We start from the raw sequence: 24,796 nt of genomic DNA, 5'->3' as shown, positions 1-24,796 counted from the left end.
GAAAATACTGGGAATTCTATTTCACGTTTTACTTTTGTCACCGCTATTCCTGTTTCTCCGATGTCATTTTTTAAGAAGATTTCAGAGCAGCAGCCTGGTGATGTGCAGTGATAGTGAGACTGCTGGTCAGTGTTGCAACTGAGAATGAGTGTGAAATTTGTAAATGGAAGACATTAGTAACATAGCAAATAAATCACTTGAAATAACATCTTGCCTGTAGCATGTTCTTCAATTGAGGACAATGGGAGAGACTTTCTGATAAACTGGGATGGATTTTGAAAAGCAATTTCACTAGCTACATTAGTCAGCGAAGACTGGACTGGATAAACGGATGAACTAACTGTAGAAAGAGGACTGGACTGGATAAACGGATGGACTAACTAGAGAGAGGACTGGATAAATGGCAAGACTAACTGTAGAGAGAGGACTGGACTAGATAAACGGATGGACTAACTGTAGAAAAGAGGACTGGACTGGATAAACGGATGGACTAACTGTAGAAAAGAGGACTGGACTGGATAAACGGATGGACTAACTGTAGAGAGAGGGGAGAGGACTGGAGTGGTACTAAGAGTGTGTACTAATATAGAAATGTGCATTTGAAGAGGCATACGTTGTTTGTCAGCTCTGCATGGGCCTGCTTGGCAAACTTCTTAGCTTCTCAAATGACAAAACATTGAGTAGGGTGAATGATAAACGGATGGACTAACTGCAGAGAGAGAACTGGACTGGATAAACCAATAGATTAACTGTAGAGAGAGGACAGGAAAATGGTACGAACAACATGAGATTAATTGTGCCACTAGTTAAAAGGTAAATAAATTGAGTCTTTAATGGAATAAAAAAAAAAAACCTGAAAAACCCACTTAACCAATATTGCGGGGAAAAAACTGTCCAGTCCCCTCTCTAGAGAAAAATAGAACATATTTAAAACATTTTCATCTACAGTGCAACACAGAATTTGTGATGGCAAGTTGTCTCCTCAGATCAGCTCCACATGTTCCTCAGATCAGTTTTCCACATGTTTCTTCTCACCCAACATACTGCCTCTTTGCCCAACCATTACCTTTTCATCTATCCGACCATCCCACCTTCTTTCATCCACCAGCATTTCAATCATCCTTCAATCCATCCACCCAACCTCTATGAATCCATCCAGAAATGCTGTACTGTCCTTTTACCCAGCACTGATCTGAACGAATTAAGATCAGATTACAAGAATCTTGAAATAAATCAGTGTGATCTGATTTAATTTGGTCTTAATAACCTCTATAATTTATTGAGACAACCTGCAGTAGTTGTGGAGTAATTGGCTTGTTGTTGATTAACTATTATGTTACACCACACAATCAATGACAAATATGACTAGATAGATGGCAAAACGTAGCAAAGGAAATAGCTAGCTAGATATAATTACTTGTCTGCTTAAGTACAAGCAAATGCCTCCAAATTTGGTTGGTGTTTCATCATACAGTAAGACAATGACCCCAAACATACTGCCATAGGAACTAGGTTTTTCAGGACCAAAAAGTTGACTGGCCAAGTCAATCTTCAAATTTAAATACAATTGAACATGCATTTCATTTCCTAATGATACAATTTTAGGCGAAAAGACCTCAAAAGAAACATCAACTGAAGATGGCTGCAGTACAGGCAAGGCAGAGCATCACCAGAGAAGATACCCAGCGTCTGGTGGGGTCAATGGGTCGCAGACTCATTGTCTGAGACCCATTGAAACTGAAATTGCATTGATGTGAATGAAAACTGCCACAAATTCAATCTTCTAGACATACGGCTGCACTGCTTCATATAAGTACCACATTTTCTAGAGGGCTCTCAGTAGTTTTTTCGTTATTAACCCACAAAAGAACGCTATTAAAAAGGCTACATTTTCACAAAATCTGTTTTAATGAAAACGGCTGAACGGATCGTTATGAAATTTGGCCTGTTTAGTCTGTCACCACTCGAGTAGATGTGCCAAAAGGCTTTGAGAAATATTCAGTAATGAAAAGCGGACACATGATGATAGGCAAAACAGCCTTTTTCAATGCAATGTCCAAGGCACATGATGGCCTGACACACTGACTCTCGATTCAGCAGATACTGTACTCAGGACCTTGATAGAGATTTTCTATTTATAGATCTGCAAGAAAGCACAGTGTGGACAGAATCCAACTTCATTCCTCCCCTTTTGGGCTAAATAGTTCTCTGCACCAAGATGGTCACATACCGTCCTGCTGAGGAGTTGACACTGAGCTCTATATAACCCTGATGTAATTGAAACAGAATGTCCTACTAGAAAGTCCCAACCACTGAGGCTACAATGCACCTATTTGGTGGCAAGATCAGCATACTCACTAGAGGTAGGTCTCACTATTGGCAGGGGCTCATCGTGGTCAATGAGAATTGATCATCCAGAAATTAACAACATGCTAATCAAACTGCCCATGCACAAGTGTTCTGTTCAAACTTAGCGTTTCACTACTGCAAGAAAAAAAAAACTAACTAGGCCCAGCTATTCACTTTGAGGTGTTGATGTGCCAACATCCAATTTACTTATGCTTTTATCTGATCTCCTTCCAAGATGCCTGATAGAGCCAAAGAAAGAGCAGAGTTGCATTTTTTAAGCCTGGCATCATCAAAGTAAAGCTAAGCACATTCTGCAAAATGACTTGAATTACAAATCAGAAATACAGTATGCCTTTATCAATTCATATATTTTCACACTGGAGCGCGGGAAGTCATGGCATTTGTTATGATGACAACAAAAATTGTAGCCTACCAGCTTATCAACTTCTGATTGAGGTGCAGAGGATTAAAGAGAAGAGCTACAGTAAGAGCACTGGGGCAGAAACTAAATAATGGAAATATGAGTCAGCTTACCATATCCTCCATGTTTGCATCAGAGCATTTGAAGGGCGAGGACTTGTCTGACCCAGGGGACTCAAAGGAGCAGGAGGGCTGGAGGTCCCAGCCTGCATAGGGTGAGGTCTGAGGGGGACAGATCTCTGGAGAGCTGCTCCAACAGGTGTCCCCCGCTACAGGAGAGGAGCAGCGGGCAGCTGCTGAAGGCAAGTTCCACCGCTCTCGCCGGATTCTCTTCTTAGGCGGAGGGGAGGCACTCTTGGAATTCTGGGACATGGACCTGGATCGGGTCACTGAAGGCCCACTCCGACTGGAGTCCGGGCTATCCTGAGTGGGGCTGTTGAGGAGATGAACACAGCTCTTTGACCTGCGCCTGGGTGATCCAGCACTCTGCTTCTCTTCCCCCAGCTGGCCATGGGCCTCTAGCAGGTGGCAGAGGAGAAGGCCTTTCTCCAGGTCCAGCTCCTGCCTGAGACGCTGGAGGAACACTGCCTGCTGTCCATCCGCCTGCTCATGCAGCCTCAGCAGCAGCTGCTCTAGCTTATGGTAGGTGGCCCCGTTGCCCAGACAAGCAGGCTCTCCTCCTGTGGTTTTCCGCCTGCCCCCCTGCACGCTGAGGCTGGGTTTGGTGTTCGCCTCTTTAGCCAGCCGGCGCTGCAGTTCCCTGGCCTGTCTGAGGGCGGCCTCGCGCTCCTTCTCCAGTCCAGCACCCACGGCTCGCAGCTCCTGGCCTTTACAGCGCTGCAGGTGGCGCACCTCAGCGGCCCGCTCCCTGCCCAAGTCCTCCCGGAGTCTCAGCAGCTCCTGGGCCTTCTGGCGCTCGTGCCTGGTGGTCAGCTCCCTCAGGGCCTTCTGCTGCTCGTGCTCCGCCTCCTCCCGCAGGCGCCTCAGCTCCACAGAGAAGTGCTGGTGGGCCTGTTGGTTCCGGCTCTTCTCTGCCTCCAGGGCCACACGCAGCCTCTCCAGCTCCTGTCTGTGGTCACCCCGACCACGGAACGGCCTCTTCGATGACAGAACCAGAATGTTACCCCTGTCCTTCCCCATGATGGCACACTCACAGCAAGGCAAGCACTGAGCAGGGAGGCCTATTCAGTTCTGGGGAGGGTGCATGCGTTGAACTGAGGGGCAAATGATCACTGGACTCATGCAGGAGGTTGAGATGGGGTGATCTGGGGGTATCAAGCAAGCATGCACTTATCACACCAGATCACTGAAAAGAGGAAATGGAGTGGATGTCAGCAGATCAGTGTTAGATGGAGGTCTATGAAATGTAAACGTTATTGTCAACATTACACTGTTAATGCTTAATGCTTTAACCTTAATCTTCATCATTGAGCATGCAAGACTAAGATGATCTTTTATATCTACTAATCAGTTTTTGGTGCAATCAGTAAGAGAGTTAGTAGTTTTGTCACAAAAGAGCACAAAGACTGCACAAGATTAAAACCGTAAAAAGACGTTAAAAACAAAACCTGTCAAATATAAAAGGACATAGCTACAAATGGACACTGCACTGTATCTTACAGTATGCATGCATACAAATTCTAACCTAAAGATACAATTGAGACCAATGTGTCCCTCTGATGAATTAAGTTGACCATAGGAGTCCTGAAAATAAAGGAAGAATATCGCTAGTGAGTGATACAGACCAAAATATTTGACTGGCTTTTGGGATAATGGCCCAGGAAGCTGGCAGTAGGCTATATTATACGATAAAAACTAAAAAGCCAATAAAAGCTGCAGAACTGGGGCATCCATCATCTGACACATAATCAGGGTTTGTTTGTGTAATAGGCACGACTGATGCACATGTACACTTCATATACGGTGTCCAACGGAGGTCATATAAGACACTGGGATGATTGTGAGCTGTGAAACTATCCTGTCCAGACGTGACTTTTAGCAACGCTTGCTTGCCAGCCGACGCTATAACCAGAACAATGTTGGGAATGGCGATGCAACAAGTGTATCCACAATGTCAAATCAACATTCCTACAGGCTTGTCAATAGCAAAACATTTGTTGTATGTTGAAGCTACGCTAGCCAACTACTGTGACGGTTCCTCCCTAAGCCCCTAAACGGACATGCCATCTGTGTGGCCAGGCTGGGTTTGGGACAATAATAAAGACGCAGTGAGATCATGTTTTTTTTTTTTAATAACGGGATAGCTAATTAGCTAAGCCACACGTGGATGACAGTCAATCGGTCAAAAACAATGCAAACCTGAAAAGTTAGCTACTGTATAACCCTACGAACAGAAAACAAAATCACCCCTCTGGAAAACGTAAACAAAGCGGCTGCTTTTACCAAAATTATGCAAAGTCGCGACCTGCTTTACCTGGTGCGAGTGCAAGATAACCTACCTGGTTGGTTTTATTTATTGAAGCCACCCGTATCAGCCTCGGTCGGAATACACATCTCGGCCACTAAGGACCGACACTGTTGTCCGCTAGAATAGGCTACTTGGGGGCGCCCCGTCATCAAGTGGACCAAAACATAGACCTAATGACTGTGAGTCGAGTGACCACTAGCGGCTTTTGTAAGCAAGTACACTTATAAAGATTTTACTACCAGAGATTTTCCAAGGTACGCATGGAAGTATGGCGACGTGAGACTAGATACAGTTAGCATAGAGTTACTTCTGATAATTATTTTAATTTGATAAGGAGATGTTTTGACGGTTTTGTCATCTATGATTTTCAAAACAAATTATCTATATCATTATTTTAAAAGAGCCCAATAGTCAAACGGTTGTGCTGGTGAATGGCATGATTCACAGGTTTCCCAGCTTTGGGCAATGACACATGGACAGAGACAATGCCAGAGATGAATGTGCCCTAGACTGTCCGTCCTCTGGCACTATCCCTCCTTTGTAGCTCACACTGTTGTGACAAAGGGCATACTTGTGTCTTATTCGTATCAGTACATTCTCCTGACACTGAACCTCTTGCTAACAGCTGTTTTGATTCCTTGCTGCCATCTCAATCCTAAAAGTTTACCCGCAGCAGTGTCAGGTATCTCCACAGGCGTCTCCTCCCCCCCTCTGTAAAGCATCCTTTACATTGTTTTGTTGCTGTTGTTGTTGTTGTTGTCTTGTTTTCTTTGTCCAGAGACAATTGAACCCGTGAGATTTCTCGATGAGAGAGGAGCGTGAGAAAGGTTGTGTCATGGACTGTCAAAAGTACATTTTCACATTAATTACAATTACATTTTACATTTTAATGTGAGGATATGGCCAACAACATTACATTACATTTATGGCATTCAGCAGACGCCCTTATCCAAAGCGACTTACAACAAATACATTTGTTTAAGTAAGTGAATCATCTATCCATCAGTCATCATAAGATAAAGTAATCTATGCTAGGACCAGGGGCCATAGGCAGTCACAATGCATTTTTATTTTATTTTTTATTAACAGGAGAGAAACTTGTACAGGGGGGGTAGTGGGGGTGAAGAGGTCTTTAGGAGGGACCGTTAAGAAGTAGCCTGAAGAAATGGGTCTTCAATCTACGGCGGAAGATTGGTAGTGAACATATAACGTGATACCTGGGAATGAAGAAAGACCTTTAATAAAATGCTTCCTGAGATGTCATTCTTTAGCTGTGACAGTGGCTTAAATCCCTTGAGGTATGTTACATATCTTTTCGTTACCATGTTGCCAAATCCTCCACTGCTCAACCACTGGAGGGAGTTTGAGTTAATGAGGAGTTGTGGTGAATCAGCCTACAGCATTATTCTGTTGAAATACTGTAGGTTGTTGCTTAAAACTAAGTAGAACCAAACCTTGCGCAAACAGCAAGGAATTCAACATGTGCCTTTTTCTGATGGTTGCCAATAACATTGTCACTGCCAGTGTGTCTGTTAATACGAGCCTTTGTGTGTGTGGTGTGTTTTGCAAACCCATCTTTGTTATCAGGGTGTCCTTGGGCCGTTCCCTCTCTCATTCCCATCTCCCCTGTTCACGTGTGGCAGGCTGTTGGCAAGAAACAACAAAGAGAGAGAGAGAGAGAGAGAGAGAGAGAGAGAGAGAGAGAGAGAGAGAGACTCATGCTACCATGCTCCCTGTACTGTACATCGTACTGTATCTTATTCAGTGAAGCTTTTTGAATTGCTTCACATCTTGATTACTTGCTCTGTAAAATGCCTTGCAAAGCAATAGCAAAAAGGTTTAGACCACCACGGAATAGACTGATGTCACAGTGGTGCACTCTGTAATTTGTATAGAAACACCTCTATTCAGAGCCCCTACAAGACACTCTGATTCATGGTAGCCAAATGACCAGAGGCACCATACTCTCCTCTGATCCTCCTCTTAGACACTTGAGTCGGCGTCTTTCTTCTTCCCATTGTGTGCTTTGTAAATGTTATTGTCCTCCAGCTACTATTTGCTTGGATAAAGGATATTATAGAATAGGATTTCAAATGAGGAAGTATCGCTGGGAAATACGTATTAATATTAATATTTTGAATGACCCTTCAGTTTAGAACTTCTTAATGACTTAATGAAAAACCACAGTAAACCATTTTTGTTTTCCTTTGGCTCTTTTCACAGGATTTTACAATAACACCACTGAGCTGTTTGAGGCAGCTAATCAGACATGTATTGGTTAGATCTGTGCAAGCGATACTGACATTTTCCCCTCACAATATACATCTTAAGACTAAGAAGACAAACAAGAGCTATGTAACAAATGTGTTCAGAGAACAGAAAAACACCACTGTGCTGAAAAACAGTGTCCAGGTTACAAACAAATGGTTTACAGTCCTTCATACCTCTGAACTAAACTGCACGTGATACTGATTCTGTTCTTCTCCTACTGCATAATGTCACACAAAACTGATATTTGGTTAGTCGGTTAAAGTTCACAAAAATAATTTCAATCAGTTGTATACTAGGACCAATTCTCGATATTATATTACATATTTGAGAATTGAGAACAAATGTTCTGTCACCACTTAGGATACAGAATACTGTGTACTGTACCACCATGACCCATTTTGAGATGTTCTATTGGACAACAGTGACAGGATGTCAAACATTAGCATTTGTGTCATGTTCATGTTCAAGGCCCTGCATAACGTTTTGGAACAAAGGTGCTCTGAGTCCATTTAGGTGACACCATGACATAACATAGTGATATCTTGTTTACGTGGTTACGTAAGGCTGGAGTTTTACAATGGCAGTGTCAAAGTTATGTAAAGGTGTCCCTGTGGAGAGGTGCTACTACTCCTGACCCTAGTGTCACTAGTACTACAAGATCGATTGATAAGTACGTTTTTGTAGCCTGTCCAAGGCTCTAGCAGTAGCGTGTATGCCTAAAGTGTGCACACAGAAAAAAGGCATCCATTCTAGAGGGGCCATTCTTTTTTAAGTCTGATTCAAAGTACAATTCCTCTACTCTCTTTTGGAGCTTTCAAAAGAGGGGAGACCGGGGACAAATGTAACAGCCTACTTTTCTCCTATCAGAAACAAGCTAGAGTTATGAAACTCACTCAGTACATGCACAGATTTTCTCCTTGCATAATTTGTCCCCAGTCTCCCCTAATAAAAAAAATGAAACATGCTGTAGCATTTATTTAATTTTTTGTTTATTTGTACAAAGTTAATCATGACATCAGTGCCTACATAGAGACTTTTTCTTTCACAACAACCCCAGTTGTTGACAGACAAATGTGAGCTCTTCTTAGAAAAACTTGTGGATAGGAGGGCATTTTGAGAAGATGATGCAGTGGGTTTTTACATGAGAACTCTGCTCATTCTGTCCCATAGATTGAGGTGCAGATGAGGCCTATATCTAACATCTAATCATCAGTGACTATCTCGCCATCATTGTGCGAGACTCCTGCCTCAGCGCCAGCTGGAAATCCGAGAGATGTCTCTGTGAATGCGTCCTGCGACATGTGAACCCTCCGACACATGCTGTGCTGTCACAGCCATTTGAAGAGGGAGAGGGATGTCTCATCCACTACTCTCACTACTTAGGTGGCTCTCATCCTTGGGGCCACTGAGAGATGTTGGAAAGGAGACACTGGGTTAAATGCCACTGAAGATGTAAGGTAAGCACACCTTTGCTTGAGATGGGCAGGGTTGTAGTGACAGGTAAAATGGGTTAATTCATGGTATAGTGTTCTGCTTACAGTGTTGCTTACTGTATGTGTTGGCACCATGAGAGAGTATGTGTATAGGTAAGGTCACAGAGCTCCAGTGTGGGTTCAGTTTCATCTGTCAGTGGGCAATATTCTGGCAACAAACACATACAGAGGCCAATATTTACTAATAATAGGAACTCCTTTTTGATTCATTCTATATACGCATGGAAATGTTTAAGTTTATGGTCTCCTTTCTCCAGATTTTGTCATGTGACAGTAGAGTAGTAGCTCAGAGTAGTTAATGGGCAACAGTGACTAAGAAGTAGCTGGTCTATGGAAGGGCTAGGAGATACTCATACCCTAGAGCCTACAGCAATATCATTACATATCTGATCTTGTAACACGTGTGCTGTCTTAAAATATAAGCCCTGTTAGTTCATTTATTCAAGATATTTTTCCCAAACCTGTATTTTTTTTTCTATTTTCTAAATATTGTGAGACGGTGGGGAGGTGTTTACCAGTCCCAGGTTCTCACTCTATGTGCCTTCCTATTCAGGATGTCGTATCACCTTCCAGATTTCAGCTGTAGCACACAATCAAGTGCGTTTCTGATTCCTTGTGTCTTTTGTTTGTTCCATTTTTCTTTCTCTCGCTCTTTTTTACATAACCTACTTCTGGCAGAGGGCTACTTGTGAAAAACAGGTTGGGAGAGGGAGGCACTGGCCACTGGTGCTGTGTTCTTGAGTTCTCTCCACTCCTGTAGAGAGGCACAGGGGCACTCTGGGAAAGCTAGTGACATGGCCACCCCACCCCCTACTGAATTATGGGGTGAGGGACAGGCAGGGAGAAGAAGGGTGTTCACATAGCAGAATGCCTCCAAAAGATGCTAAACAATATGTATGGCAAATGAATGGATTAGTACCAGTTAAAGTATGTGCAGTATCATTTGATATTGTAGTCAGCAGTTGTAGCACTGTAGTAGTACTAATTATAGAAGTAGTTATAAAGGTGATAATCAAATCAGTATGTTGGTATTGATTTTGCTTTATATTTTATTTTCTCTACAAAAGACAACAAGTTACAAAAAGAGTGTGTACAGTAATATCTGGGTTAGTGAATCTGGAATTGGAGCTTGAGGAGGTTGCTATTCCAGAGTTCCAATCCTGGAGGATTAGCCCTGTGAAACAGAATCCCTGTATTTTGACTCATCCAATGATTTGCGTGACACCATAGGAGGGAGCCCTGAATTGGCCCTTGAAAACCCTAACAATGGACATGAGCAGCCAGCACGTTTCTCGGCAGCTCAGAAAGGATTAGAATTTTCAAGGCAATCGTTATTAGCCTGCTGTACAATTCAGAGGGGGGCCCATGGCTTTCTCTTGTGAGAAAATGTGCAATTGGAGGCCCTGTGTTTAGGCTTGTATGTCTGTATCTGCTGCTGGTCCATTCAGCCTCCCTGCATGGGGAATTGGTCCATGAATTATGTGTTGGGCAGTGTGATTAAAATAGTGTGAAAAAAATAGGTTTTGAAATGCAGTGAGAAATCAATTAGTTAGTTAGCTAATATTTGAAATAACATTTTCATTCTCTGCTGATTCTACTCAATTCACATATTGAGTAGATGCACATTTGAAACCCATAATATAACAATATCTAAATTCTTCAAAAAGTATTTAGGTAAATCTGCTATTATAACTGATATTGCATAAGTATATGCAGTGGCTGAAAAAGCACCCAATGAAATAAAGGTTTTTAGAAGAGAGAGAGAGACACACACACACACACACTCAAAGGTCATGTACAGTATTGACCTCACATCAGGTGTGCTTTTAGTTTTTTTTTATATTTCCTCTGATGATGATAAACAAAGAAACCCAATACACTCACACAGCCACAATACTGGTTACAGGTCTATTTGTTATATGATATGGTACTCTAGTCTCCCCCTTTTCCAATGAGCGACTACATTTTAGTAAGGTCAGTCTATTTCGGAGAATGCATGGGCAATTTCAGTAGGACTACTTGAGACTACTTGTGTTTCAGCATTATGCCTGCTTTTGCAGTTTTACAGAATCCCATTATGCCTGTAATACAAAAACACAAATTCTGAATTGTGTAATTTAAATCTCTAAGAGTGTGCATTATGTTCAGTTTCATGATCACACAGTTACAGTGACTGCGGGTGGGAGAGTGACACTCACACACACATGCATGCACACACACAAACACACACACACACACACACACACACACACACACACACACACACGCACACACACACAGGGCCACAGCCACTGCCTTCTCTCCCCCACACATCCTCCCCCTGCGACTGTACACTCCTTTAGATGAGCAGGACCGCACCTTCCGTGCGCACTACCTGAAACTGGAGATGCTCAGGTACCTGTGAAGGGTTGGCTTTCAACGTTGTCTTTTTTTCATCTTCTTCTTCTTTTAACCATAGGCAGGTACAGGGTGTTAGGATATTAACATACAATGCTGTTGTCTTTATTGTTTTTCGTAATCCTTGTCAGTGAAGCTAGGTACTTATAGTCACAGAAGTTTAAGGAGATGAAAGACTTGGTACATGTAGAGCTGGATGAGTGTTTTTTTCTCTCTCTATTTCGACACAAGTTTTTCTGCGACAGTTGGAAAACTGTTCTGTGAGCTACCTGCTATTTGAAATCCAAGGACAATTTGGTTGGGGGAAATCTATTGTCGGTTTTTCCTGTGGGGGAAGAGAGCACCTTTTACTCCAGGTATGTTATCTTTAAAAACTTACTTGTTTTTGTTATCATTTATATTCTCTTACCCACGAAAACTTTATTTCAAATCAGTGATTGGGATGTTATATGAATTACATTTTAATGAATGGCACAGCTGTTTTTTGAGTAAGTGTATTCATAGTAATTAAGTAAAATTAAGTGCCTTGGACATGAACAGAAATAATCTGAGGCATTCTCCAATGTTGTAATCTAAAAATTACAATATAACCACAACAATAACAACTCCAGCCCTTACTAGGAAGCTTGTCATAAGATATGCTTTCATGATAAGGATTATTTTCACTTTTTTACAATAGTGATTTAAGATATGCCTCTTCTGTCATATTTTAAAATACTCAGTTTTAAAGGGAACAAATTAAATATGTAAAAAGGGGATGATGTTACCCATGGAACCTGATAAGGGTCAGATAGACATGCTGACAGATGCAATGAATCTGAAATAAAAAGGGGTATAAATTCCATCCATTAGAGTGTGAGAGAGTGTTATTCTTTGGGTTATCTCAGACGTATTTTTGTGGGGCCGAGATCTTTCAGCTATTTCTCAGCACAGGGAATAGAGGAGGGAGGGGAAGTGCAGCCGACACAAAAGGCAACATTATTCCCCGGCGGATCTGCGCTACATCCCGCTATGAATGGAGTATTGAAAAACATAACATTGGGGACTAGATTATTTTTCATCCCTCATAACTGAACCATTTGTCCCAGAGTTTCAAGCAGTTTGTTAGAGCGGTGTGCAAATGGGATAGCCACGGTGTTGCATAGCTCAGCTCCTAATTGGACATACAATGACCTCTCTCATGGCCTCTACCCCCCTCCTTTCCACCTATAAAATCAATGTAATATACTTCCATACATTCAACAAAACAGGACAGATATGCAGTGAAAAATCATAGACCAGTGTTGTTTGTTTTTCTGCTGATTGGGGTTGAGAGTGTTAGAGGACCCTTGGCCCCCCTGCCCTGCAGTGCATTATCCACTGGATAGATATAGACATATTGACACTATAACACATAGACTGAACCTGTACACTTATTCAAGGGGGCAAGTGAATTTGAACTTGGCCCCTCTCCTACCTGCTTGCCCCCCTCCACCCACCCCTGTTCTCCCAGGAGACGAGAGGCGCCCCTGTGGTGTCATCGGGTGCCTAAGCGTTTCGGAGAGTTCCAGTGACAGATTGCAGGAAGCAGCGTTTATGCCTGACGATGGGGACCACAGACAGCAGAAATGTCTTTTTGTGCCCCCTGGGCTCGGAATGTCCACTATCTCCAGGGGCCAATATCAAATTCTCCCCTCATCATCCCCACACTGATACACATTCCAGTGTAAGGTCAGGGGGGCTTTTGGTTGAACAAAGACAAACAACCCTAAAATGTAGTCAGGCACAGAAGCAAAACAATTATTTTCTCAGTTATAATTTACTTTAAAACATTTTTATATTTAGACCTACCTTTTTATCGAACAATTAGGCCTATAGGCAAAACGTTTTCTGAATTCAATAGTTAAATAAAAGCATGATGAGATTTCATGACAAAACGTCTCAGCTAGTCCTGTATTATTAGTTCATGAGTATATTTGAACTATTAGAACCAAAGTCTTGAATGTAGTTGTCAAGAGCAAGTGATATCAAGCCAGTGAACAATGTATCTTTATGAGAAACCAGAGTGTTTGGCTTTCTTGAGTGCATACAGTATGATACAGCATTTAATCTCATAATGCAGTCATCCTCCTTACCTATCAGTACATGATTACTGACATGTTGAAACTCAACAGAATATGTAGATTATAATGGTCTATAATGGTATGGGACATACAGTACCCTAGTGTACCCTAGTATTAGGTGTTGCATATTCATCTATTTTCAATTATGTTTGTGCCTAATTTTCCTCTACCTTTACTACTTTCAGCCCTTACCACTATTCCTGCGCTCATTGTGACTTAAAATTTAGAAGTGAAGGCCATATTGGTTTTTCATAAAAAGTGCCTAACTGAAATTGAATCCTAATTTCCAATGGGGGCAGGGAAGTCCTTTTACTCATCTCCAAAGCACCAAAACGTGCCTGTCTTTATGAACGCTTATCTTACTGGATTTTAATCTGAGCATCAAATTCAAGGCTGAAACCCACTAAGGAACATATCATTGTCCTAATCTCTGTATTAAAGAATAGAGAATGTCACCAATTCTGTTATGGTGGGTCACCTCCGCTGCCACCAGGGTGATGCATGGCAGCCATTTTGTGCCAGCACACTCACCACAGGTCAGAACACTTTATCTGTGCCCAGTGTTTTAGTGGCCAGGGTGCAGTGGGGTGGCAGTAGGCGGACCAGGCCAGGCCTGGGGATATGGGCCGGCTTCACGCTTCAGCTGGTCCTGGTGCACTCTGGGAGCTGGGCCTGAGCCAATCAATGGGTCTGAGCCTAACACCCAGACAGCACGACTTCCCCACACCTCGCCATCACCATCAGTGACACACACACAAGTTTCAACACAGTGCATCACATGGTCTTTAGAGAATAGATTTATTCTCTAGCTACAAGCTTCACTTCACTGACCTCATAATATCATCAATACTGACTGTCACTACAGTCATCTGGCTGCAGGGCTTTGCAGTTGTTATTGTTGTATTTTTTCAAGGGAATCCGTCCATTAGAGAAAACAATCCAATACCATGGTGAGAGTAACTCTGAACAGGGGATAGAAGGGGCATTATTGGTTGCACTAGTAGAACAGAGGAGAGCACCAGTCTTTGGAGTTGAGGACCATTTTAACAACGGAGAGACAAAGGAGAGAGAGAAGAAGAACAAGGAGTGAGGGAGACTGTAGTGAGAGAGAGACCACAGTACGCTGAGTGTGAGTGTGAATGTGAATGTGCATATTTGTGTTTCAGGCATACAGGCAGATCCTCAGTCAGACATGACAGCCATGCAAGGCCAGCGTGTAGCAGAGAGCATGCGCAGGCGCTGGAAACCGGCCGTCTGGCTCCTGGTGTCCCTGCTGGGGTCCCTGCTCCTGGTGGCTGTCAGTATGCTGCTGCAGCTCGGTGAGTGGGTGGTGTGGGGACAGGGGGCCTTGAGGAGGGGGGTGGGGGGGGCAGTTCTGTGAGTAGGGGTAGAGGGGACTTTGGGCTGGGTGGTTTGGTTGTGGTCGCCCAACACTACAACAGCTCAAGGAGCTCCCCCTCCTAGCCGTCCGTCTGTCGACAAAATCGTTTTTTTTCTATTTGTGTTTAATGGATGAAAAAAGAGAGAGCCGCACACTCTATTGCTCCCACTGCATCCTCATTACTGAATCAACTTGTCAACACCCAGTGCCTTCGTAACAATCAAGGATCAGATCACAGACCAGGATCTGTGTTTATGAATTATAACATCACAGATGAAGAGGTAAAGGTAAAGTATAGTGATTTACCTGTGTAGCTCAAGTTTAACCAACTCAAAGTGGTGGATAAATTGATGGGGTAAATTTGGTGGGTCCCACTACAGGATTCCCACAAAGAGGCTGTTATCTTTATGATTCCCTAGACTAGACCTCTGAGAAAAGGGAATGTGACACACAAGATGAATGAGATGAAGGCACTAGAACACATGTCTTTATAGAGCTTAAGCCCTGGCTGGGACAGAACTCCCTGTAGATAAGTGCCTTTGTATCCAAACTCACTGTCTCCACTGTGTTTACCAGTCCTGCTGTGAAAACTGCCCTGCAGTTATTTTTAACAGAGACTGGGAGTGAGTCATTATCGATTCTACTAGTTTGGACATTATGGATCACCTCCCTATCAATAGAATATATTTACAAACCTCACACAGCTGATGTGCTGTAATTATACATTTGACAGATTGCTCATTTTTTGTTTGTTTATGACTAACAACTTTTATCTTCTAATTTTAGGAGATATCAAAATGACAAGACGAGCCGTATCCAGTGAGTATATGTAACTCTCCTTATGATCATTATTTTCAGAACTTTACTGCTCCCGGCTAGTTACAGTCCTGTGTCACTTATGAATACAAAACATAAAACAACAACCATATTACAATACCAATATATTGCTGACACCCAACACAACTATTTGCGTGTATGCCTTTGTTTTCAATGACCCAAACATTCATGGGAGAAGCCTGTGAACTGGCCTATATTAGGTGTGATGTTTAGAAAAGCCCCTCTGCTCTTTGTGAGGTGGTGAAATCCAACACCAGTCTCTTGGCTTTATATGTCCTAACAGTTACTCTTCAAGAATAGGAGTCATTACAAATTAGCGATTAATCCGGGAAGTTGTGGAATGGGTGGGTTCATGCTTTCAAATGTTATAAATCGCCATTCCTACAATGCCTCTGGTGAAATTAGCATGGAATTTTAAAGTGGACCTATGAAGTACTTGAGCTCCTCGATACTCTATGGCCCTTTCTTAGTCTTGCAAGGCCAGACGTGTTGCCTGCCACAAATTGCATATGCTTCTGGTGTGAGTCTGACTCGGTGTGAATATCTACCTGGGTAGCGTCTATTTCCGGATCATTTCCGGATGTTGATATTGATCAATAATCAGAAGTATGAGTGCATGTGTATTTAATGGATGTCTTCGGATGACAATTTAGCTAATATGCGTTTGTATCGAGCTAGCTTTATGCAATGTAGAGAATCACTACAGTATTTATCCAGTTAAACATTACGCAGCCATAAGAGCTGTTCAACTCGATCATTAAAATCAAATCACCCAAGTAAATTTTCACACCTAGTTGGATATCTACACTGTGACAGATCTTCATATACACTTGTTGCCTCCCTTTCTCATGTAGTCTGCGTAGCATGATAGAGATGCCCTGTTCTTTTATGCGTGAGGTGCAGGGTTTGATCCCTGCTCGGAGCATGTTTTTTTCTTTTATGGATTTAAGTGATTTCATTTTAATGATCAAGGTAAACAGCGCTTATGGCTGCCTAATGTTTAATTAGATAAATACTGTAGTGACTCTGTACATAAAGCTAGCTCGATACAAATGCATACAGTATTAGCTAAATTACACATAATTTATGATCCATAAAGCTATCTTGATACAAACGCATATTAGCTAAATAACACCTAATTTACGATCCATAAACACAAACACATATAAGCTAAGTTGCACCCGAAAACATCCATTAAATATATATACCCTCATACTTCAAATTATTTTGCAATATCAAAACCCGGAAATGACCCGGAAATAGATGCTAACCGAGTAGATATTCACACTGAGTTGGATTTCCGCTCACACCGGCATACCGTCTGGAAGCCAGTCTTCCAAGTCCTATAGACGGATGGGGAGGGACAATAGCCCATGGTTATTTGTCTTAAATCTTCCCCAGACATAAAATTAGTTGCTGACTTCTTGCACTAGCTATAGATATTTATTTAGATTTAGAGAGCGCAATTTCATTGTAAGCCCCAACTTGTGGTTTGTCAGTAGAAGTGTATTTCTGTAGAAGACCCTCTAGAATATTTTCTTTTCCCTTCTCAAATTTCTGAAATGCTGGAACCATTATTTCAAGATGTACTGCAAGATGTACTGCATTAGCTGGTACAGATGGCATGAGAATAGCCCTTTCTCAATTGTTGCTCATACACATCGAGAGCAACATATCCACCAGAACATTCAAATTTCAGGAAAGACTACTGCCATTTAGCTGAGGGATCACAGAGGTCCTGCTTACTAAATGATCCCAAGAGATTCAGTTGACGCCGCATCCTTTTTATCACTTTTGTTTGGTTAGTGTCTAGTCAAATAAATATGGTTGATATTAAACAAAAGCTCTAGAGAATAGGTTTTAATAGGGGTCAGAAAAATTAAATAAAGAAAAGGCCTTGACATTTAAAAAACAAATATGTATACATAAGTTTGTTACCTGTTGGTTTCCACTCTCAAAACAAAAAATCCAAAGTTCATGAAGGAATGTGCAAACCTTCTGTACATATTTCTGGTGGGACTGTAGCAGGTAAGCTACATGGGCTAAATAGGCTTCCTGTTGCGTTTCAAGCTGGGTCTAGGATTACAGGAAAATAGATATAGTAGATATAGAGTACAGTAACTATGAAGGGCCAAGAACCTCCTTTCAACAAATAATTTGACCAAAGTCTCTCTCTCTCTCCCTCTCCCTTTTTTCAGCCAATAGCACATCTTCTATGAAGACACATTCCCAAGGTAGGCATATGCTGGACCCCTGCCAGCTATCACCACATCCACCACACCTTCTGAAACACCCATGTTCAACAAACATGTCCACATCCAAGACATGAAAAAACTAAATCTAAAGTTGTGAAGAGACAGGGAAAGAGAAGGAGAGGGGAGAGATGGTACATCAGCACCCGGGGGCAAACTGAAACAAGGTCACTTCCCCTTGTTCTCAATTTACCTAATCCCCTCAATTACTTATTTGCTATGTGCTCCCTCACCATCTAACTCCAGTCCATGGAGTCATGTGGCTTATTTAGTCTTATTTAGTTCCTTAAGTTGGAGGGGATTAGACCTATTCTAAAAGGATTCTTGTCGCTATTAACTATCATTATATCAGAGCCATGCTAATCTGTTCCCCCATTTCATTATTTTCCAGACGGTAACGCACACTACCATAATGTCCAACAGACAGTAGGTCTTTTATGTGCTTGCGCCGTTGATTTTTTTCAGTAATGTGGCACATGCAGAAAACAAGCGGAAAGTCTAGAGCTTCTAACTGGGCATAGACAGTAAAAGGATAAGGGTGGGTTTGAAGTGAAAAAAACAAACAGGATGTTGTGATCAGGCTGCTGATAGCATAATGGCATCACAGTACAGTCACGTTTATAAGGCTGGAATGGGAGGGGAGCTGTCTTGAATAAATTGTCTGATCATGTGTGTTGGGATATCCCATGGCAGTGCGTCTGGTGAACGGGCGCAACAGGTGTGAGGGTCGGGTGGAGGTGCTCCACAATGACTCCTGGGGCACCGTGTGTGATGATAACTGGGACATGGTGGATGCCAACGTGGTGTGTCGTCAGCTGGACTGTGGCCTGGCTGTGGCTGTGGGGGGCAGCTCTCTGTTTGGCCAGGGCGCTGGGCCCATACTGCTGGACAACGTGGACTGTAAAGGAGGGGAAACAGACCTGAGCCAGTGTGGGAGTCTGGGCTGGGGCATCCACAACTGCTACCACTATGAGGACGTGTCTGTCACATGCAAAGGTATGAACTTTACTGTGACCCTCAGGTTGCTGAGGTATAAAGGCAATGCTTCTTTCTCAGGAACTCAACTGAATAGGTGGTTGTTATTTTGCTCTGCTTTTGCAGGCATGTTCTACCTGTAATTACCTCATAGTGAAAGGAGTAACAAGCTCAAATAAAAGCAAGTCAGTGATGAAATAAACTGTGTTTACAAATACTAATTTCACAGCTACACAACAAGCAGCTCAATGAGAAGTACTGTCCAATATTGACGAATGTTTTAACCTCCATAACATAGGGTTAGGAAGCAAGTTAAGGGGATACATCCACAGTGACAAAAAAAAAAAAAAAACTGTAATTCATCTTGTGTTGGCAGACACGTTGGTGTTGGAGTCACAAGGCCACGGGGAGCCCACCACTCCATCTAGGAGAAACTCAGGGTTAAGTAAGTCATCCCTCTTCAACTTGGTTCAGTGTTCAGTCCATTGAGTTTGGATACCAGAGTACCATACACAGTATATCACAGAAGCAGTCCTAGGGGAATAAAGTTGGACAACCAGGTAATATGAGGAAAAAGTAACATAGGATAAAAAAGAGAAGAAATTGGCTAGGTTTTTAAGCATAGTGTCGAGAACTCAATTAAGAAACCAGTCAAATGCACTTAAAATGAAATGGACATATATCAACAGTAACAGGTAAGTTTGATAAACTGTAGTCTTCTTCTATAAACTACTTAATAAACTGCTTTAAAGGACAGGATGAAGAATCAGCAAATCTCAAATTCCTCTCAATGCACACAATCAAATTTCAGGAGACACGGCCCAATGCAGTAAAGGACTTCAGTCATTCCTACTGTAGTGTCAAAAGTGTCCTCTGTAGACATACTGACAGTGCAGTACAGCTCAAAGGCTTTAGAAAGTTCTAGATCTGCTTCATTGTCACCTTTGTTGTGGTCTCCCCTTTGTTTTTCCCTTTAGTCCCAAGTGGGTCATAAGACACCCATCCAGGCTCCAACTTTCGGAAAATCAGACATATCGGCTTGGTACTCCAAAGAAAGTCCTGAATCCTACAGGGAATGTGTGGGGCTACATAGACACTTACGTAGATTCCTTAGGTTGCTGAATCTTTGGGAGGGGTATTGTAGGTGGAGGATACATGAGAACATCTATTGTCTATTCTGGTGTTCATCCAAGCCACAAGATGACTCCATCCATGTAGTGTAACTGGGGCACTTCCTCTATACCAACCAAATGTATAGGCCAACATCCTTGCTCCCATAAACACAGAGTAAAGGCTCATACTCAAACTCAGAGGGACAAAAAACTAACTTGCTTTAACACACATGAATATACAGTATACCCTGAATATTAAAGTGGTTTTATTAGTGTTTATCAATGCTATACAGTCAGGGTTAGGGTCCAGAAAAGCAATAATGTGTGTCATAATCAAGACTTTGATAGAGTTAGTGTGTGTATTGATGAATCCCTCCCTCCTATTCTAGGAGATGGTACGATCCGGCTGGTCGGTGGACTGGACCACTGCCAAGGCAGAGTGGAGATCTACTACCGAGGCAGCTGGGGGACAGTGTGTGATGATGACTGGGGCATGAGAGATGCAGGAGTGGTGTGTCAGCAGATAGGCTGTGGCCATGCCGTCTCTTCCACCACCAACGCCTACTTTGGCTACGGCACAGGGCTGATTCTACTGGACAATGTCAACTGCAATGGCTATGAGCATCAGCTGACTAAATGCTACAGCCTGGGCTGGGGTATCCACAACTGTGGTCATCATGAGGATGCTGGGGTCATCTGCTCTAGTAAGATGTTGTTTCATACTAACATTTACAGTCCTGTACAGACAGACACACACACACACACACACACACACACACACACACAAATATTCATCCTAGCATGTCATAGAGACCTAAAATGTCTACCATTTCTGTGTTTGTTCTCTGAAGGCTCAGGGTCCACCACTGTGCTCCCCATGAACACAGAGACGATAGGCATGAGGAGATTCTTCCAGACTGAAAGCACTGCAGGTAATTCTAAAATCTCACTTAATTGGTATGAAAATGCAGGTAAAACTGGATCAAGTACTTTGGTAGCAGTAACAAAACAGTTGCAGTATAGCATTAACAGTGCAGTAGGTTGTAAATAATATTCTAGGTGTTATGATGAAGTTCTTAGTCAGATCATCACAATATACTTTTCCATTTGACACTCATTATGTGCAAGAGCCCAAATTAACCTCAGGATGCACTGCTATCTTTATGGCCAACAGAGGGTGTTGTTCTCCATCAGTGCCTGACTATTTGTTACTCAGCAGCGCCACAAAAATATTGTGGTGATAAAAAAAAACATAACCACACCTCTCATCTTATTCTCTCCAATGCACTGACAACCATCATCTGTAAGTACATATTAATGTGGACATGAAGCTATGAAATGGTAATTCTCATGTTCTATCTTTTCTATTCTAGTGACGGATGGTACAGTACCAGTCACTGAGACATCCATGGCTGCCACCACAGCTGCCATGACAACAAGAGGTAATATAAGGCTTACATAGAGCACAGAGTATGCTATCCATTAACAAATGTAGCATTATCATTAATTCTATATAGAAGGACATTTACTCATAAATTATTTGTGAAGCATCTAGGCTGATTTGTAGGCTTTGGAGGGAAGTCATAAATATTACTATTAAGCATTTCTTCCACCCTTTTCTGATATTTTCCTTGTGTATCCCTTTCTGTCCCTCCCTGTGTAGAGCGGCCCACCATCCGGGTGGTGAATGGTAACAGTAGTTGCCAGGGACGTGTGGAAGTCTTCTACAACAACCTGTGGGGGACAGTGTGTGATGATGACTGGGACCTGCCCAACGCCCAGGTGGTGTGTAGGCAGCTCGGCTGTGGCCCAGCCATCTCAGCTAAGGCTCTAGCCTACTATGGCTACGGCTCGGGCCCCATCCTTCTGGACAACGTGGACTGCAGGGGCAATGAGGGCGAGCTCACAGACTGCTTCCACCTGGGTTGGGGCCAGCACAACTGTGGCCACCATGAGGATGCTGGAGTCATCTGCACACGTAAGACAGTACATCTCTGCTAAAGGCAGCACTACTACCGAACATTTCTCTCTCTCTCTCTCTCTCTCTCACACACACACAAATGTGTATCTCCCACGCCACACACTCAAATGGACACACACATCCTCTTTAGTCATCACTCACACAGTCAGCCCATAGTCACCATTCCCACAGTTCTCCCTGCTGAGCTGTTTCCTTTTACTGTATGAGTTGAGGTCTCTGAGGAGCAGCCCGCCCAGAGTTCATAAAAAATTGAATAGAGAAGTCAAGGGTAATCAGCGTCACTGGAAGCCTGCAGGCAAAATGTTTATTCTTTAAGGCAAACTAAGACTCACATTAGTGAAAGAATGAACTGTGTCCTTCCTCTTGCTTACCACAAATCATAGTTGGCAGGCTAGCTGATTTCTGAGAGGGTGAGGGATCACTGCAATGATTACTAGAGCAATTATCTGTATCATTGTTGCTCTGGCAAATTAATAATTTATTGGGAAACACAACAGATTTCAACACCATACTGTTCCCTCTCCCTTCCTCCAGCCTTTCAACATATCGTTGGAGATGGACATGATTTTGGGATGACAGAGAGGATGCCCACTACTAAACCACCAAGTGAAGGTGAGTTTCAACCTGCTCAGGTTTACTGGGTTCAACGTACTCATAGGAGTTTTTTTTTTTTTTTTTAATAATGCATCCCTCTCTAAGGTGTTTCAGCCATGATGATTTGGTTTGATGATGTTGTGCCTTCTCTGTGCCTGTAGGAGGAGTGAGGCTGGTGGGCGGGGAGCACCGGTGCGAAGGCCGGGTGGAGATGTTCTCAGGGACGGAGTGGGGCACGGTGTGTGATGATGCCTGGGATCTCCCAGACGCCCAGGTAGTGTGTCGCCAGCTGGGCTGTGGAGAGGCAGCGGCGGCCAGGGGAGAGGCCTTCTTCGGGCCAGGCAGTGGCACCATCCTCCTGGACAATCTCAAGTGCAGCGGTGCAGAGGCCTCACTCCAAGAGTGTTCCCATATATCCTGGGAGGTGCACAACTGTGACCACTCCGAAGACGCCAGCGTCACCTGCTCATTGTCGTGATTTCAGCACCGCCACACTCCCTCCTCGACTGCCACAAGGAGCGGTGGGGGACACAACCCGGGACTTGTATACATTATGTAAATAACAGCTCACCCAATGCCGAAGGAAGACTACAACAACAAAGAACAAAGCAACTAACATACAACAATATATGATTAAATATTATAATTATCTATTTCTATTAAGCACTTTATAAATGTATTATATATATATGATATTAAGTACACTGTACCCATTTTTTATTTGATAAACAGTGGAAACCAAAGCTTTTAACTGACTCTCTGTCTCTTTTTTTTTTGTAAAGATGCTAAAATATTTACCATACATACCAGTCACATGGTTGTGAATTCTTTGATGGTTAAGTAAGGTACACTGGAGCAAGCCCATTTATTATTTAGTCTGTAGATGAAAGTCCTCCCACTTCCCCCACAGGCACAAACAGCCATACTGAGGAAAATTGAGAAAAAAAACAAAAAACTCACAGCAGAAAAATCTAATCTATTTGTTTACATTATGGACAGATGGATGGACAATAAGCTATGACACTTTTTTGCTACAGGCAGGTGCTTCCCAATTTGATTTGCTCTTTAATTTATTTTGCTGAACAGAGATGGATGTGTATTGGATCCTCAGAAACCACAGAATTTTGTTTGCGTTGCATTTAACAAATTCAACACCCTGTATCTGTAAATAATCAATATAGCTAGTAATTTTGGAATGAATTCTCATTAATTTTCTGTCTGTCTTGTGAATTTTGATGTCTGGTTTTGGATAGGGCTTAATAATCATTGACACCTCTCTTTATCTCTCTCTCTCTCACTCACACACACACACACACACACACACACACACACACACACACACACACACACACACAGTGTTGTTCAGTAGTATGGCTAATGATCTAAACTTTACAGCCATCAGTGCTTTCTTAAATTGTCTGTGTGCCTCTCAATTCACTTCTTGTGTGTTGTGTTAGAAATGTCATTCTGTAGTGGTTTACAACACGGTGTACATTTAATTTGATTTAATTTTAATGCGTAAGTATGCATGTATGTCTATGTAAGTGTGTATGTATGCATGTCTTTGTATGTAGACATTTGAACATACCAATCTACTGTTGTGAAAGTGGATGTACAGTATAAAGTACACAAGGGGAATTACTGCAAAAAGGCAGTAGATCACTCAAATCCGTCACTATAATGATTAAATCCAGCCTGCTTTGGACTCCTTTTTCTGTTTCAAAAATAATATGATGGGGGGAATGTTGTTACTTCAATACCTCACTGCCATAAATGGGGTTGAGAGGGAGGGCATATGAATCTGATGCATCAGACAACATACTATAGGCTACTTGGTCCATGGTATTTCCACTCACGGCACAGCAATTCTCAGGTTAAAAGAAGTGCTTCTGACAACTTCATGGGGCCACATAATCTGAAATAATTGAGGTGTAGGCTGATTACTTAATTCCAGGGTCTGATGTGCATGGTGCACATTTTGTGTAACCATAATAAATTAGTCTATATCAAAGGATCCCTGAAATCTTCCTCCCATCCCCATTTGTGAAAATATGAGGGGAATAGTGGTGTTGAGCATCTTATCTGTTGACTTTGATGTTGAGTGAACCAATATTATGAGGTGTTGATATATTTAACTGGGAATAAAGCATGCTGTGTGTCATTCCAATGATACTTCGATATAGTACATTTCTGAGTATATTTGG

At 42.5% G+C, this 24,796-nt stretch overlaps 2 protein-coding genes across 2 annotated transcripts in view; one reads left to right on the top strand and one right to left on the bottom strand.

The window, feature by feature from the left end:
* tspoap1 (TSPO associated protein 1) overlaps positions 1–3,909 on the bottom strand; it is a gene marked incomplete at its 5' end in the record, with an annotated part of 63,817 nt that extends 59,908 nt beyond the window's left edge. The window contains one exon of the mRNA XM_083695121.1: positions 2,890–3,909. Within this exon, the coding sequence (XP_083551247.1) occupies positions 2,890–3,909 (1,020 nt within the window). The remainder of the gene's footprint in view (positions 1–2,889) is intronic.
* Positions 3,910–13,926: 10,017 nt separating this feature from the next.
* On the top strand, positions 13,927–23,070 carry LOC310822671 (scavenger receptor cysteine-rich domain-containing group B protein; the record flags this gene model as incomplete). The annotated part of the gene is made up of 10 exons (XM_083695109.1): positions 13,927–13,996; positions 14,627–14,779; positions 18,624–18,926; positions 19,282–19,350; positions 20,407–20,721; positions 20,869–20,949; positions 21,391–21,459; positions 21,681–21,995; positions 22,533–22,610; positions 22,754–23,070. 10 exons carry the CDS (start codon positions 13,927–13,929, stop codon positions 23,068–23,070), a joined length of 1,770 nt encoding a protein of 589 aa, XP_083551235.1.
* Positions 23,071–24,796: the final 1,726 nt, after the last annotated feature.

This window comes from Argentina silus (assembly GCF_951799395.1).
Source record: "Argentina silus genome assembly, chromosome: 2".
In the NCBI taxonomy this organism is placed as follows: Eukaryota; Metazoa; Chordata; class Actinopteri; order Argentiniformes; family Argentinidae; genus Argentina; species Argentina silus.
This window is presented reverse-complemented; position numbering and strand designations above follow the sequence as displayed.